The following is a 13,856-nucleotide window of genomic DNA, read 5'->3' as shown; positions in this document are numbered from 1 at the left end:
GAAAATAACACATTCCAAAAGAAAATCAAAATCCTTTGAAATATTTATGCTCTCATTACTCAAAGTACAGCAGCAGAGTATAGTGGAAATGACAATATTTTAGAGTGAGGATCTGAGTTCAAATGCTAGATCAGGCAATGACTAGCTATGGCATCCTGAGCAAGTCAGTTAACCTAGATGTATCTCAGTTTTCTCATCTTTAAATAAGGGAATTGAACTCCAAACCCTCAAGGATGTCTATTAACTCTAAATCTAGGATCACTTAACTCCTGTGCTTCTGCTTTCAATACTTTAAAATGCAGAGACATGACATAAGTGAAATTAAATGTTTTGACAGAAATATGATGGCATACTACATCCATTTATTGTTAAAACTGTACATCACTTATACTTGCTTAAAATCTAAACTGTCAACCCCATCTAGAACCATTGGAAACCATTTCCATAGTCATACTGTACAAATGGAGATTATCTAGAATCTAAGATTTCTTCTGCTGCAATGGCTGCTTACTGCTTGAACTAAAGTTGCACTGACCTATATAAAGTTTGGAAAATAAATTCTGAAACATCATTTTTTGAGGACATCTAACTAAAATAAAAACTAAAATTGTTTAACAATTTTAAAATATGTTTGAAAGCTTTCCTGTAATTAAACAGAGGAAGAGGAAACCGGAGCCATGAGTACTGAAGGACAATTACATAGGCTGGGATTGGGGGATATAGAAAGAGGTGTGAGTATGCTTAGTAAGGAAAGTCCATACATAGGGAATCTGAGCAGCCACCATGGCATCATAGAGTTCAGCAATTTCAGAATCATTCTTGTATCCATAGCGACACAGCTGGAAGCCTAAAGCCCAGTAAGGAGTCATCACAGGTCGACCTATCAGCTGAAAACAAGGACAAAAAAGTTTTTGTAGATTCCATTCCTTTAGAGTAGGGATAAACTGGTATCAAATATGGAGTCACTAAAACAATTTTCTCTCATCATGTGATAGCCTCATAGCTCAGAAAGCAAATATCATGAAATTAGAGGGGTCTGGAAATCTCTGTCTTTTCAAAAGAGGTAACATGTATAAAGCATTTTAGCAGTCTTTAGATACTATATAAATACAAATTATTATTTTTATTTTGTATCTTCAAGAAATTTGGGATTGTCAGGGGGCACATTAAATAGAGATTGATTACCCCTACTTCTATAAAAACGCAGTAGTAAAGAGTTCTTTCTTAAAATTTCTTTCCTTTTTAATACGAACTGATCTGCTGCAAAGGTGGTGGCTAAGTAAGTTCAACATCAGCAAGTCAAGTAACAGGCATTTGTTAAGTATTTACTATGTACTAGGCCCTAAGGATACAACGACAACAAAATTATCTGCCTTCAAAGAGCTCACAATCTAGAGAAAGACAAACATGAAGTTAACAAGGAATATACAAGCTATACACAGAGTAGAGAAATGAATGACACTTGCAAAGTGTTAAATAAATTAGAATTTCTCAGAAAACACTTGATTATCAACAGAAGGGTTGCATGACTTCCTACCCCTGTGTACTGCTGAGTGACAAGCTCTGGGGTTGGCCCCAAAACCATGTAAAAGTCCAGAATGCCTCCAATGGTACGATATGTCAGTGCAGGGGTGGGCTGGAAAGTCACATCTGGAAAAAAGGGAAGATGTGTTCAGTGCTATGGAATCATAGAATTGAAGGGCTGAAGCAGACTCAAGATAATCCACTCCAACCCAGATAGAAGTAGAAATCCTCTATCACCATAATAGGAAGAAGGTCCTTTAGTTTCCTTCTAAAAACTTCCAGTGATGAGAAATGACAATTTCCCACAAGGATGAGAAATTACTTAAGGAAATTGTCCATCTGTGAATAGCTCTAATTGTTACTACAGTTATTCTTATACAGAATTGAAAGTTGACTACTTCAACATTTAATGAGCAGTTATACTTTCCATATGCATGAACTTTGCCATTAAGTTTTACCAGCTAAATGGAGAGGGTTTCAAAATCCACATCTGCAGCTTTGTATTTAGACCTACTAGAAATTCAACCTATGGAAACCTTCTGACATCTAACAATCAGTACTGATACCACCATTTTCTCAATTACCTAGTCATAAAACCTGAACTCATTCAGTTACTCCCATTTTACACTACAGTCAAAATCCAAAGGCAGCTGAATTTGGAGGAAAAGGACCAGTATTCAAATACTGACTGTCCCATTTCTTACTCATGTGATTAAACATAAGTTAACTCATAAGCTCAGTATGCCTCAAATTTTCTGTAAAATAAGAATTATATTAATGACATCTACTGTCCATTTCAGGCTTAAATAGACAATTCTAAGATATAATATGCAAAACTATTCCACCTCTTTTTGTTCAAATTATTCTCTTTCTCTAAAATGCCCCTTTTTCTCATGCTTCCAAATCATCATCGTTTTCCAATCTTACCCCATCTTTCAGATAACCATTCTGCTTTCCTACTCCTTTCAGTCCCTCATTTCTTGGGGACCACATTTCTCCCTTCTCCAAGTTTTCGAAGCCCCATGTTCATATCTCTCTTCTGCCCTTATAATGACCATTTTTGCATGTTATTTATATACATATCTTCTCTCCCCATTTAAATACAGCATAAGAATACAAACCATATCTTTTTTTCTCTTTATCTTTCTTGATGACAAGTACAGTGATTTGTCCACAGTAGTAACTTAATAAATATGTAATCAATTGTATTTAATAAGAATCCTTTTGGGACCATCCTCAGTTAAGTGGGGTCATTAAAGAAGCCACCATCTTACCCATGGCATTGCTGTTGAGCAGAAGCACTCCGTGGGCATTGCCATCTTCTTCCAGACCCATGTAATAGGGGTGCACACCATAAGAATTCTTCTTATACTAGATCAACATATGAAAAGAGGTTAGTCATAGTTTACCCATAAGGAACAAAAATGAAAATAACTATTAAAGCTGCATTCATAATTTTCCTTGGGGGAGGTTCAAGCTCCCAAGGAAAATGGAGAATAAGAGGGTGATTCAGATTCATAATTATCCTCAACAGAACTGCATGAACTTAGATAAACTAATCCTGAAATGGACAAAAGAAATATTATGTATGAATAAATAACTATAGGCTAGATGATACTCAAGTTTTTCACACTTACCTCTGGGACCTGGTCTCGAGTAAACATTCCCCATGTATGCCAGCTCAAGTTCCTCTGGTATGTTGTATGCTCAGTTTCCCCAAAGCCATAGATGTAGTGGGATGGGAGGCGGGTGGAGATTCGTAGGAACATGTCATTAAAGGTAAAGCCAGGGACCTGGGAATCCCAACTGAAACACAAGAGCAGATCATGACTCTAATTAGAGTGAAAGAATTCCTGTGGTGGGCACCCTTATTACAAGGATCTGTAGAATAACCAAAAATAATATTACTTCACTTATTACACATCAGAATATAGAAAGTTTCTAAAGTGCCTGTTTCTATGGAGTTTAGATATGAGGATAAGGGGGATTGGGAAAGTAAAAGTACCTAGGGTGATACAATTTTTTTTTTTAAAGGAGATGAAATGCTTCCTACCCTCAAGAATCTAACAAAGCTAGATAATGAGATAAAATATTTATAAACCAAACTATTAGTGAACAATAAAAAGAATGGAACTAAATCAATACAATCAAATATTTCTGGTGAATGGTTTTTCATATTTTTGTCATGGGAAACAAGGCATAATGATTTGAGAAAACCAGAATTTGTCTACAAACACTTAAAGGGAATGACCCAAAATATATTTAGGTGTCTCCTTGATAGGTTCTTTGACCTCTATAGGTCATGGATCTAAAAGATGTTACATGTTTTAAGAAATTTATACAGATCCTGGATATGGCAGTCAAAGAGACAATGCAAGATTCCTCCTATAGTAATAGTCCATCATCATGGAATCTATGATTACAGTCATGCAAGATAGAGTCATGTTCTCAATAGAGCAAAAAGGAAGCTTATACATTCTCTATTCCAATTGCCTCATTGTGTGGGTTAGGAAACCAAAGCCAAGGTAGGTCAAGACACTTGTATATTTCCCAGAAGTAGTATGGCTTTGTACTTGTTCAAGTACTGAAGACAAATGCAGTCACTACTTTTTAGTGACTAAACCTAAAGCCCCCTTCCATTATTCCAGATTGTCTGGAATTCTGATTGTCCACTTCCTACTCTATATAGGGAGCAGAAAACTACTTACATCACAGTGCCTGTGCTTTTTCGGCGGATCTCAATTCCAAATGGTTTCTCCTTGATGGTTACCTCATAGAGACGATTTTCTGATTGGCTGATAGGGGAGCTTGGAATATTTAAAGGCACTGGGACTTCGTATCTTTTGTTGTTAGCATCTTCAATCTAGGAAACAGAAAACCGTTGTCTCCATAAATAACTCAAAGCTCATACTTTCATGTTCTTAGAATTAGCTTTTCTCAATTGGATGCTGATCAGATTCCATGGCTTCTGAGGCTCAATCAGCTTTTAGACCTGAAGTCTAAAAAGTCTAAATCATTTGGCAAGACAAGTACTATCATTCAATTTCTGCTTTTCTAAGTATATACTAATGCTTTCATTTTATTGGAAGGCTGTATTACTACTGAGACTGTAACGTTCTTCAGACTAAAATATGTTTCACTTTTATGTATGTAGCTCTAGTGCTTAATATATAGTAATTGCTTTCTAAATAAATATCTTTCCTTTTTTATTCATTCATTCTTGTGTAGTTAGAAATCCTGTAATCCAAACCTCATTGTAGAGATGAAAATCTGTGACTTCCTCTAAGCATTCTCTAATATATTTTCTACTTCTAAATCAATGATCTAGGATATGTATACCCAGCCAAAAAAGATATGAATTTCTCCTTAGGCAGATAATTTCACTAAGGTGTCCATCCAAATCAAATGTTTTACTCTGCTGCCTGCATTAAGAAAAATGACCATTCAACCATTCAAAAAGCCCAATTTACCTAAGAGATTTTATGGTTGGGTAGATGCAAAAGGGGGAGGATTCCAATGGATGTTAATTGGTTTATACAAAAGTAACAGATTATGAGTTTCTTGTTGGAAAATATTTCACTGATGTCTCTTTTAACCCATGCCTACTATGTAATAATGTGTATAGTGGACATTTCATATGTCAAAAGAATTATTATTGAAAAAATTAAAGGTGACGTGATGAGTAACAATAAGGAATAATAATTATGGAACATTTCAGTTTCCAGAGCTCTTTATATACATTCATTATACACACACACACACACACACACACACACACATATATATATATATATATATATATATATAAAATAGCAATCCAAACAGGATTATCAAACTTTTTTACAGATAAAGAAATTGAAATGAAGTAACTTCACAATGCTAATGCTTCTAGTAAATATCAGGAAAGCTATTTAAATGAACATCTTCTTGAGTCCAAGTCTAATGTTCTATCTATTATGGTAAAAACTGCTTCTTAGGTCTCTGAAGCAGAAGTGAAATTTCAGTTGCCTCTTGAAAGATATACCCATTGGGATTTAGGTAGGGAGAGACTAAGAAGGTGGCTGATTTAATAAGTAAAAATGAGGTCTTACATGTGATCTATTTTTGATTGGATATAACATCATGGAATTTGACATGATCTTTTCCCTACCTACTGTAATGCCAGATTAAGATCTTTAGCGATGACAGAAAATACCATGTCCACTATGACAACCCACAAACCAAGAATTTTCTTCTTCTTTCAAACCTCTTATAGCTTTAATAGTCTAAAGTACTCCCATCATATTTACATATATATAAGTCAGTGCCTCATCTTTAATGTTCTTTTCTAGCACTTCCATCCTCAGCACAGCCTGGAAGATACCATTTTGCCCATAGCAGGTACTAAATGAGTTTATTAAAAAGTTGTCTCACCCATTATATTTTAAGTTCCCATATAGTTTAGCGTGCTGCCCACCACATAATACCCATCCAATAAATGCTAGTTGATTTGAGTTGTTGACTGAATAAATATGGATGATTCCTGGAAAGCTCTCTGTTAACAAGAATCCTAAGGAGAGCATACCTTGAACTGCAGCATGTTGTTTGTATGGAAAGTCACCTCCAAGCGAAGTTGATCTATGGGAGGAGAAGGATAGTGACTGGCTCCAGGAATTCGGGAGATAGTTGCTGTCAGGCCTGCTGGACTACTCTGAATATTAGAGGCAGTATAATAATATTTTGTGATATAGCAAAAAGGGACTCCAGGGGAACTGACTGCCTGAAAAAGAAAAGCATTAGAAACTCATCAGAATGACAAAAGTGCAGGAAAAATAAGTCATGTCTAGCCCCATGTTATCTCCTCAATTGGAAAACTAACATTTTGAGGGCAAAGATTTTTTTTAAATCCTTTCTTTTTATCGCTGGTGATTAATATACTTCCTGGAACATATGAAGGATTTAATAAATTATTTTTTAGTACCTGACATACAATGTCTTGTCAGCACATGAGATTACAGATTTTTTCCTGGAAGGTTGTTTTCCCATAGAAACAAAACTAACTACAAAATGTATATATTTCATTAAAGTCTGAAAACTGTTTGCATTCATTAACTGGTTTGATCCTCCTAATTTTTGTGATAAATATAATAGAATTTCTCATCCTTGTTTTACAGATTGGGAAGCTAAGACTGAGGCATTATGAGACTTTTCTCATCTCAGAATGGTAAACTTCAGAGTTGGTATCTGAAAGAAGGCCTTTCCTGATTCCAGGTCCAACAATTATTCAATTACACCACAATGGTTTTTCCCCAAGATCTTCTCTGGACCTCTTTCTTCTCCACTTCCTATCCACTTCTCAGAAGAGTCTATCCCCCCGCCCCCATATTTCTCTTTTTTAAACCAGAAGAATACTAAAGAGAACATAAATAAGAGCCAAAATTCTCCAAAAATCTCTCTAACAAAAGGAAATTTATAATTTATCAGTATTATACATTTTGCCCAATATTCTGATACAGGAATATACCAATTCAGGGATATGATTTACATTTACAAGGAGTCACGGACACAATACAATTTACTCCCTAGTGTGATTCCACAGGGGAGATAATTTAATAAGGTATATGGCTTAGTTTCTTGTGAATTTCAATAGTTCCAGGGGCTTGGGAGGCAGTGAGAAGGGATGCTCCAATTTCACCTTAACGCAAAATTCGTGAGAAATCTGTGATTTTATAGATTCTTCTAGAACTGAGAAACCCTGCCCTTATTTATACCCTTACCTAATTATTTAACTTGAAGAATATATGAACCAAAAACCTTGCCAAGATGCCTATTTACTTTGTAATATCTGCTTGGCTTTGTATTATCAGAGACAAATTTCTCTAAAACTGATAATCAGAGGTACTTTGGGCAGCTTACAGGGAGAGACTGAACTATCTGTGCAATGGTTGTTCCCACTCATGGTTCTCATGAGTTATTTCTCAAGTCTCCCAAACATGCTTTATCTTGCCTAATCTCATTAAAATGGAGAAGGAGGCATCAATATGATGAATTTGAAGTGAAATAAAGATGAGAGGGAAAAGCTGATAATCTTTGTAGAGGTGTGTGTGTTTATGTGTATTTCAAATCTTACCTCCCAGACACAGTCACGTGATCGACAATTTTCTTCATTGACACCATATCCATCAGGGTAGCAGTCAAATTTCTCTGTATCTATTAATTGAGTTGACCATTCTACTGTGTATTCCTTCCCGAGTTCAAGGTGAAGACCTGTGATGTTTCCAACCTGTCACATCAGAAAAGATGTTTTAAGTCAGCAAGAGTCACTATTTATATTCCCCCTTCCCCCCAAAAGAACCGGGTTTTCTTCATCCCAATTCTCATGAAATCTCTTGGTGTTTTTTCCTTCCTTCTTTCTCTCAGCAAACTTTTTGAGAAAAGAGCCGATATCATGTTGAATACTAAATCACTCAGCAAAAACAAGGCATCACTAAATAAAGGATAAAAGGATCACTAAATCCCTTTCTATCTTATAAATTCTGATTCTATGATTCAAATTGTAGATATTAATTCAAAGTTATATGTTTTTTCTATTAGAAGACCTGATACAATGGTGGGAAATAATTAGCAAAATAATTGTGGCCCTTTCATAAAATCCATTCATCAATATTTTATCTTTTGAACTAGACAGTAAAGGCAAGTTTCCATTATTACCCTGCTCCTATTAGATGTAGTTCTAATCATTCTCAAAAGAACTCTAGCTACTCCTGTCTCATATTTTATTTTATCTGGAAAGGTTCTTATTAAAAAGTTAAGAAGTACATTAATAAAATCTTGAATCATTAGTAGATTTTCAAAATTTTACCACTTGAGGTAATCTATGAAGAAAATTTATCATACTGATAAAGGATTTGTAAAGCATTAGCATGAACCATCTCCAAAGAATCTTCCATAAATTCCTATGATGATGAGAAATATTTCTGGTTCAGATATCTTAAAAATACAATGCAATTTACACAAAAGAGTGAAGAAAAAAGTGAAAATGAACATGTAACTTCAGTTGGAGTATTGAAAAATAAGAGCATCTTTAATACTGCTGATACCAAAAGGGACTAATATTAGTGAATAGTGATGAAGAGGGCCTATTGGTGGTTTCTCTTATTTCTGGCGTTTTCACCCTGGAGAAAGGCTATTTTGACCTTTCTCTCAGTAATTAATATAGAATAAAGGCAGTTATGAAAAAAAGGCAAATTAAATAAACCCCAACAATCTGTTTATGGACATTTTTGGAGGGAGAAAATATGCTTGATAATTGAGAGAGACCTTTTTGTTTTACAAAAGGCAACCCTAAAGTTAATTTCCATTCAGCTCTAAATCTGCGACCATCTACATATTCATTTAAATCTAAACTTACACCTATAACATATAAGTATGACTTTGAATAACTGGGAAAAATCTTAAATTATTTATAATATTCTCTGTAAACAAAAGATGTCCAAAGTGAATGTTAGCAATACTCCCATTTAAACATCAGTTAAAATGTAAAGTAAGAAGGCTAGTCAAAGAAATGAAATAAGAAAACCTAGTTATGGAGAAATTTTGATAATTATTGAGGAAATATTTACCTTTGTTACAGGATCATACTTGATCTCAGCATTAGATTGAACTGGAACATTATTTTCTTTTACAATAGCTGTATGAGGTTTGAGGTCCAATCCAAAGATTTTGATCTCTTCAAATGCAAGGCCACTTGGATCACTGTAGTTCATGTGCATAACTTTCACAGCTACGCGATTCTAAAAGACATCCAAAGATATTTCCCATGTAATCCAGCTCTATCTCCAATTCTTTAACAATTATCTTCTCCAACCACTCAAAGAACAAAGATGCTATGAATCATTTTATCTTCTCTGGCAATGGGAGGAAAAGATTGTATTAGTATTAAAATGGAATAATAGTCATAAATAGTCATGAGTAGTTTCTCTTGTTTCAAATCAATTAGCCAAAGCTCTACCGGGTAAATGGCTTAAAACACTGAAATTCCTTGATCTGTTAAAATGGATGCTATCAAGAGTTTTCTCTTCTCCATCTTTGCTAATGAATAAGCTCACTAGCCCAATTGATAAGAAACCAAGTTCCCTTTGGCTTCTCATATTTGATTCTGGTTCCTGGCACATTCTCTAAATTCTCCAGACTTTTATTGACTAGAAATATGAACTTTCAAAGAAATGTGTTCATGTCTGTCTAGTGTCTGCTATTACTGAGCTACTCTCAGTGATACCTGAAAGATCATGGAAAATAGAAGAAGCACCACAAAGTGGGGGGTGGGAGGAATCTAAATTTTCAGCCAAAAAAAAGGGGGGAAGTCCAGTAAGTGAAAATGAATTAGTGTTCAAATATCTGATATCACAGGGTTAGGGAAAGTGAAAACAGGAAGTGGAGGAATTGGGGAGCTAGGTGCTCCCTTCTCCTTCCAGGTCTATTGTATATCATGTCTTCTCCATTAGGATGAAATTAGTAAGAAGTCCTTCCTCAACTCCAATTTCAGTTGCTGATATCCTCTAATAGGCTGCTTTGGAAGTTTTCGTTATATACTTGGGACCAAAGGGTGGCCCTTGGAGAAGCCATGACCCACAGAAGGGTTATCATAATATAGGCATTTCTTCATAGTGTTTTTAATCAGCTTTCAGTGCCCTTGGCAGTGCTAAGGAAATGAACAAGTAATGAAAGGAACCAGTAACACTCACCTTATTGGCAGAGAAGGTTGAGAAATAGTAATTCCCCCTTTCATAAGTATCTGGAAAAAGATAACAATGAATTTTAGCTAGCACATCGTCAGATAGAATGTATTCACCATTGCCTATTTTCTCCCTTTGAGGCCTTTAGCTTTCCTGATTCTTCATTCTTCCACCCTCTGTGTTTTTAAAACACTCACATTCACAAAATACAATGGTACGATACAAAGCAACTCACACATTGTCCCATGAATATTTCTCAGAATTCTAAAATTATTGAAAAGAAGCTTATGACTGTAGAAGACAAACAAGGATTAGTCTAGAGAATAGGCATTGATTTTAAATGAATTATTCATATCAGTAAAATGTTAGCACCATGAAAGCATGAAAACCAATACAACCATTCTTTCCTTTACTTGAATATATCATGGTTCAGAAGGTACCATTGAAAACACTGGAGTCAGTTTTTGAAAAGATATCGTGAAGCCTTCATGTGTATTTTTCACATTTAAGATTTCTAGTTCTTATCATTAGAAATGTTAAGTTAAGAGTTTTCATTAATTTAGATTTCTTGGTTAGGCACTTCCTCTACCAGTGAGAACTTGCACATTATTTGAAACTTACACTCTCTTAAAGTTATTTGAAGGATAGAAAAAGTTGTTGGAAACAAAATACCTGAGTTACTTCCTACCCTGGTGGCATGGCCCTATGAACGTCACTTAATTTCTAAGTATGGCAGGAAAATTCCATAGCACTTCAAATAACTTTAAGATTTGCGACATAATCAAAAGACAGTATGAAAGAGAAGAAAAAAAGAAGGGAGGGGGCAAACAAAGTAGAGTAAGAGATGGAGTGTGAGGGAAGGAGAGAAGAAATAAAGGAAAGAGGAAATAAAAGGAAGTGAAGAAGGAAAGAATAGAAGAGAAGAAAATATATGAAATTGAAAAGGAGAAGAGAAGGGGTAAGTAAAAGTCATAGAAGAAGAAGATATGGGGAGACAAGAAAGAAAGGGGCTGGAAAGGAAAAAAGTAAAAGAGGAGAAAGAGAAAGAAAGAAAAAGAGAAAGTGTGTCAACTGAATTTAAGAAAATCTAACTTACCAATACTCTGTCCATCATCCCAGAAAAATTCTCCTTCAGCTGTCCCATTGTCAGATAAAGCCACAAGAAGTCCCAAGGAATTTTTCCGGCTGTAAACATCAGAATTTATAGTTACTTCTCCTCCTTCCGTTGACAAGTCCTTTGACAATCCTTTATTAGGCAATTATAAACACAGTACTATGTTGTAAAGGGCTGAAACTCTGAATAGATGCACTGCAATCAGGCAACGGAACCCTTAAGGATAAATACCTATTGGACAATACTCTATTAGCATGTGCTTGGAAAAATGGCCCTTCTCACTACTGCATGCTGGCTCCATCTTTTGGTGTATACTGATAATTGTAGGAGGGATTAGAAGGTGGAATGAGACAAAGCCAGAGTCACTTTGCAGGAGGATGAGGTGAAGGGAGGTTGCTGAAGAGCTTGTGGCAATTTTGTCCATCTCCTTTACTTCTCCCACTAAAGACCAAGGACTTTTGCTTATCCTGACTCTGGTTAACCCTGAGGCCTTCAGGGAGCTAACCCGGACTTTACGCTATGTTAGGGGCTAGATGTTCAAAGAATGAAGGGAAAAAAAAAAAAAAAAGATGCGGTTCCTGCATTCAACAAACTAAGATCATGCTGGAGAGAGAGGATTTCAGCATGTTATCATATTGTAGTCTATTCACAGGAAAATGAATGTAAAATAAACAAGGCATTTTCGATTTGATGTGATATTGGAGGATTCAGAAAAGACCTTTTGCCAGAGTTTGAAGTTGAGATGAGCCACGAGGGAAACCAAGAGGTTCCAAGAGGTAAAGATAAAAATGGAGAACATTCCAGGCACGTGAGACAGACTCTACAAAGACCTCAGTTCAAGTGGTGCACAGAGTGTTTGAGGTAAAATCATGTGAATCAGCTTGGAAAGATTAGAGCCATTTGGGTAAAGGACTTTACAAGCAGGTTGGACTTTAAGACAACCATTAAAACTTTGTGAGCAGAAAAATGGCATGGTCTGAAGTATGTTGTAGGACTCTCAACTGGGCAATAAAGTACAGGAAGGAAAAGGGAGAATCCAGATGCAAAGAAGGCCAATTTATAGGGTGCAGTGGTTGTCCTTCGTTCTTGAAGAGGACCAAAATGGCATCATTTTGTTAGACTCGAACTGCAGTGTGTGCAACTGTGGCTGATCAGATCAATGTGAGCTCAGAATGCTCTGTCACACACGTTGGGCACAAATAGTCCATATGAACACTTGGGTAACTTCTGTAATTGGGCACATCTCATGTTTCTTTTGGACTCATTCTATTTGGCTTTGTTCACAGAACACAGCACCTTCTGTGAGGAATGCATGCTGGTCTCTTTGTGTCTCCCATGTCACACAACTGATTCTAACATTTTTAAGAAATTCCTGGAGAGTGTCCTTGTATCATTTTGTTTTTGACCACCTTGTAAATGCTGGCCCTGGGGCACCGTGGTAGTCTGGGAGATTGGTGATAGAGTATGAACTAAAGTAGAGTCCATGTAAATGGAAAGATTATTCCTGATGCCTCTTACAAGGATACGTATGTTTAGAGATTTTTCCCATCATTGCTGAAATACATTAAGTGGAAAAGTATATTAAGCAGAATCATGACTACGTCAAAATGTTTAAGCTGCATTTTCAACATAGGTTCATTTTATTTCCTCTGTCATGGAGTAAATCATGAAGTATTCCCCTGAAATATATCACAATGCACTGGCATTCATATACTACATTATTTAATAGTCAGTGGGTCAACAAACATTAAGTGTTTACTCCGGGTCAGGCATTTGCTCAGTGCTGAAGATGCAAAGAAATTTAAAAAGTCCCTGTTTTCAGGGAGCTTGAAGTCAAATGGAGATTAAAAATAAATGCCAAGAGGTAGAGATGAGGAGGAAGAACATTCCAGCCAGTGAATATGCAAGATTCTCACAAAGCCCCAAAATAACTGACAAAAGTAGTCTGCTCCTTGTGATGTTCTTGGTAATGAGCAACAAAAAAAGAGAACAGCAAAATCTACTGAAGAAATAATACTGACATTGTACAACCCCTTAGTATTTAGAGTGTTTTTGTTACTATCAGCATAATTTTAGTAAAGCTGGATGTTTGAGTCCGGTAACAGAACAGAAGCCCTCAGAGTTGGTGGGATTTTCACAGAGTCCTACAGAGAGAAGTCAACTAAAACCCAAGCCTTTGGGACTCCAAATCCAGGACTTTGTCATCTACTTTTCAAGAAAAGGCCAAAGCAAAGAGTCACCATTATCACTGGAGTCATGTTTCGAAAGGAAAAGGCTGGTAATCCCCTCACTCACCTATAGTGGGTGTTATTGGCAGGTTTTTGCCATGGAAGAATGTAGCCTCCACGGATATGGAGATTGATGTGATCCAAGGGGGCTTGCAGGTTTGTCCACTGTCCCCTCACTCCAACACCTGAGCCCTATAGTTAAACAGAAGAAACCAGGAGAAAAATGAGTCCTTGCACCTCACAAGATGCCTGATTAATTTATAGAATCTACTTATA

General features: G+C 36.0%; 1 protein-coding gene across 2 annotated transcripts in view; it reads right to left on the bottom strand.

Moving 5' to 3' along the window:
- Positions 1–13,856, bottom strand: part of MGAM (maltase-glucoamylase) — a 153,501-nt gene that overhangs the window by 19,684 nt on the left and 119,961 nt on the right. For both annotated transcript variants that reach the window (XM_031939231.1, XM_031939230.1), the window contains exons 67-77: positions 13,648–13,772; positions 11,335–11,423; positions 10,248–10,297; positions 9,126–9,296; positions 7,634–7,786; positions 6,089–6,283; positions 4,233–4,387; positions 3,162–3,330; positions 2,799–2,895; positions 1,538–1,650; positions 762–887 (exon numbers count right to left, since the gene is read on the bottom strand). In XM_031939231.1, the coding sequence (XP_031795091.1) occupies positions 762–887; positions 1,538–1,650; positions 2,799–2,895; positions 3,162–3,330; positions 4,233–4,387; positions 6,089–6,283; positions 7,634–7,786; positions 9,126–9,296; positions 10,248–10,297; positions 11,335–11,423; positions 13,648–13,772 (1,443 nt within the window). The remainder of the gene's footprint in view (positions 1–761; positions 888–1,537; positions 1,651–2,798; positions 2,896–3,161; positions 3,331–4,232; positions 4,388–6,088; positions 6,284–7,633; positions 7,787–9,125; positions 9,297–10,247; positions 10,298–11,334; positions 11,424–13,647; positions 13,773–13,856) is intronic.

Source organism: Sarcophilus harrisii, chromosome 5 (genome assembly GCF_902635505.1).
Source record: "Sarcophilus harrisii chromosome 5, mSarHar1.11, whole genome shotgun sequence".
In the NCBI taxonomy this organism is placed as follows: Eukaryota; Metazoa; Chordata; class Mammalia; order Dasyuromorphia; family Dasyuridae; genus Sarcophilus; species Sarcophilus harrisii.
This window is presented reverse-complemented; position numbering and strand designations above follow the sequence as displayed.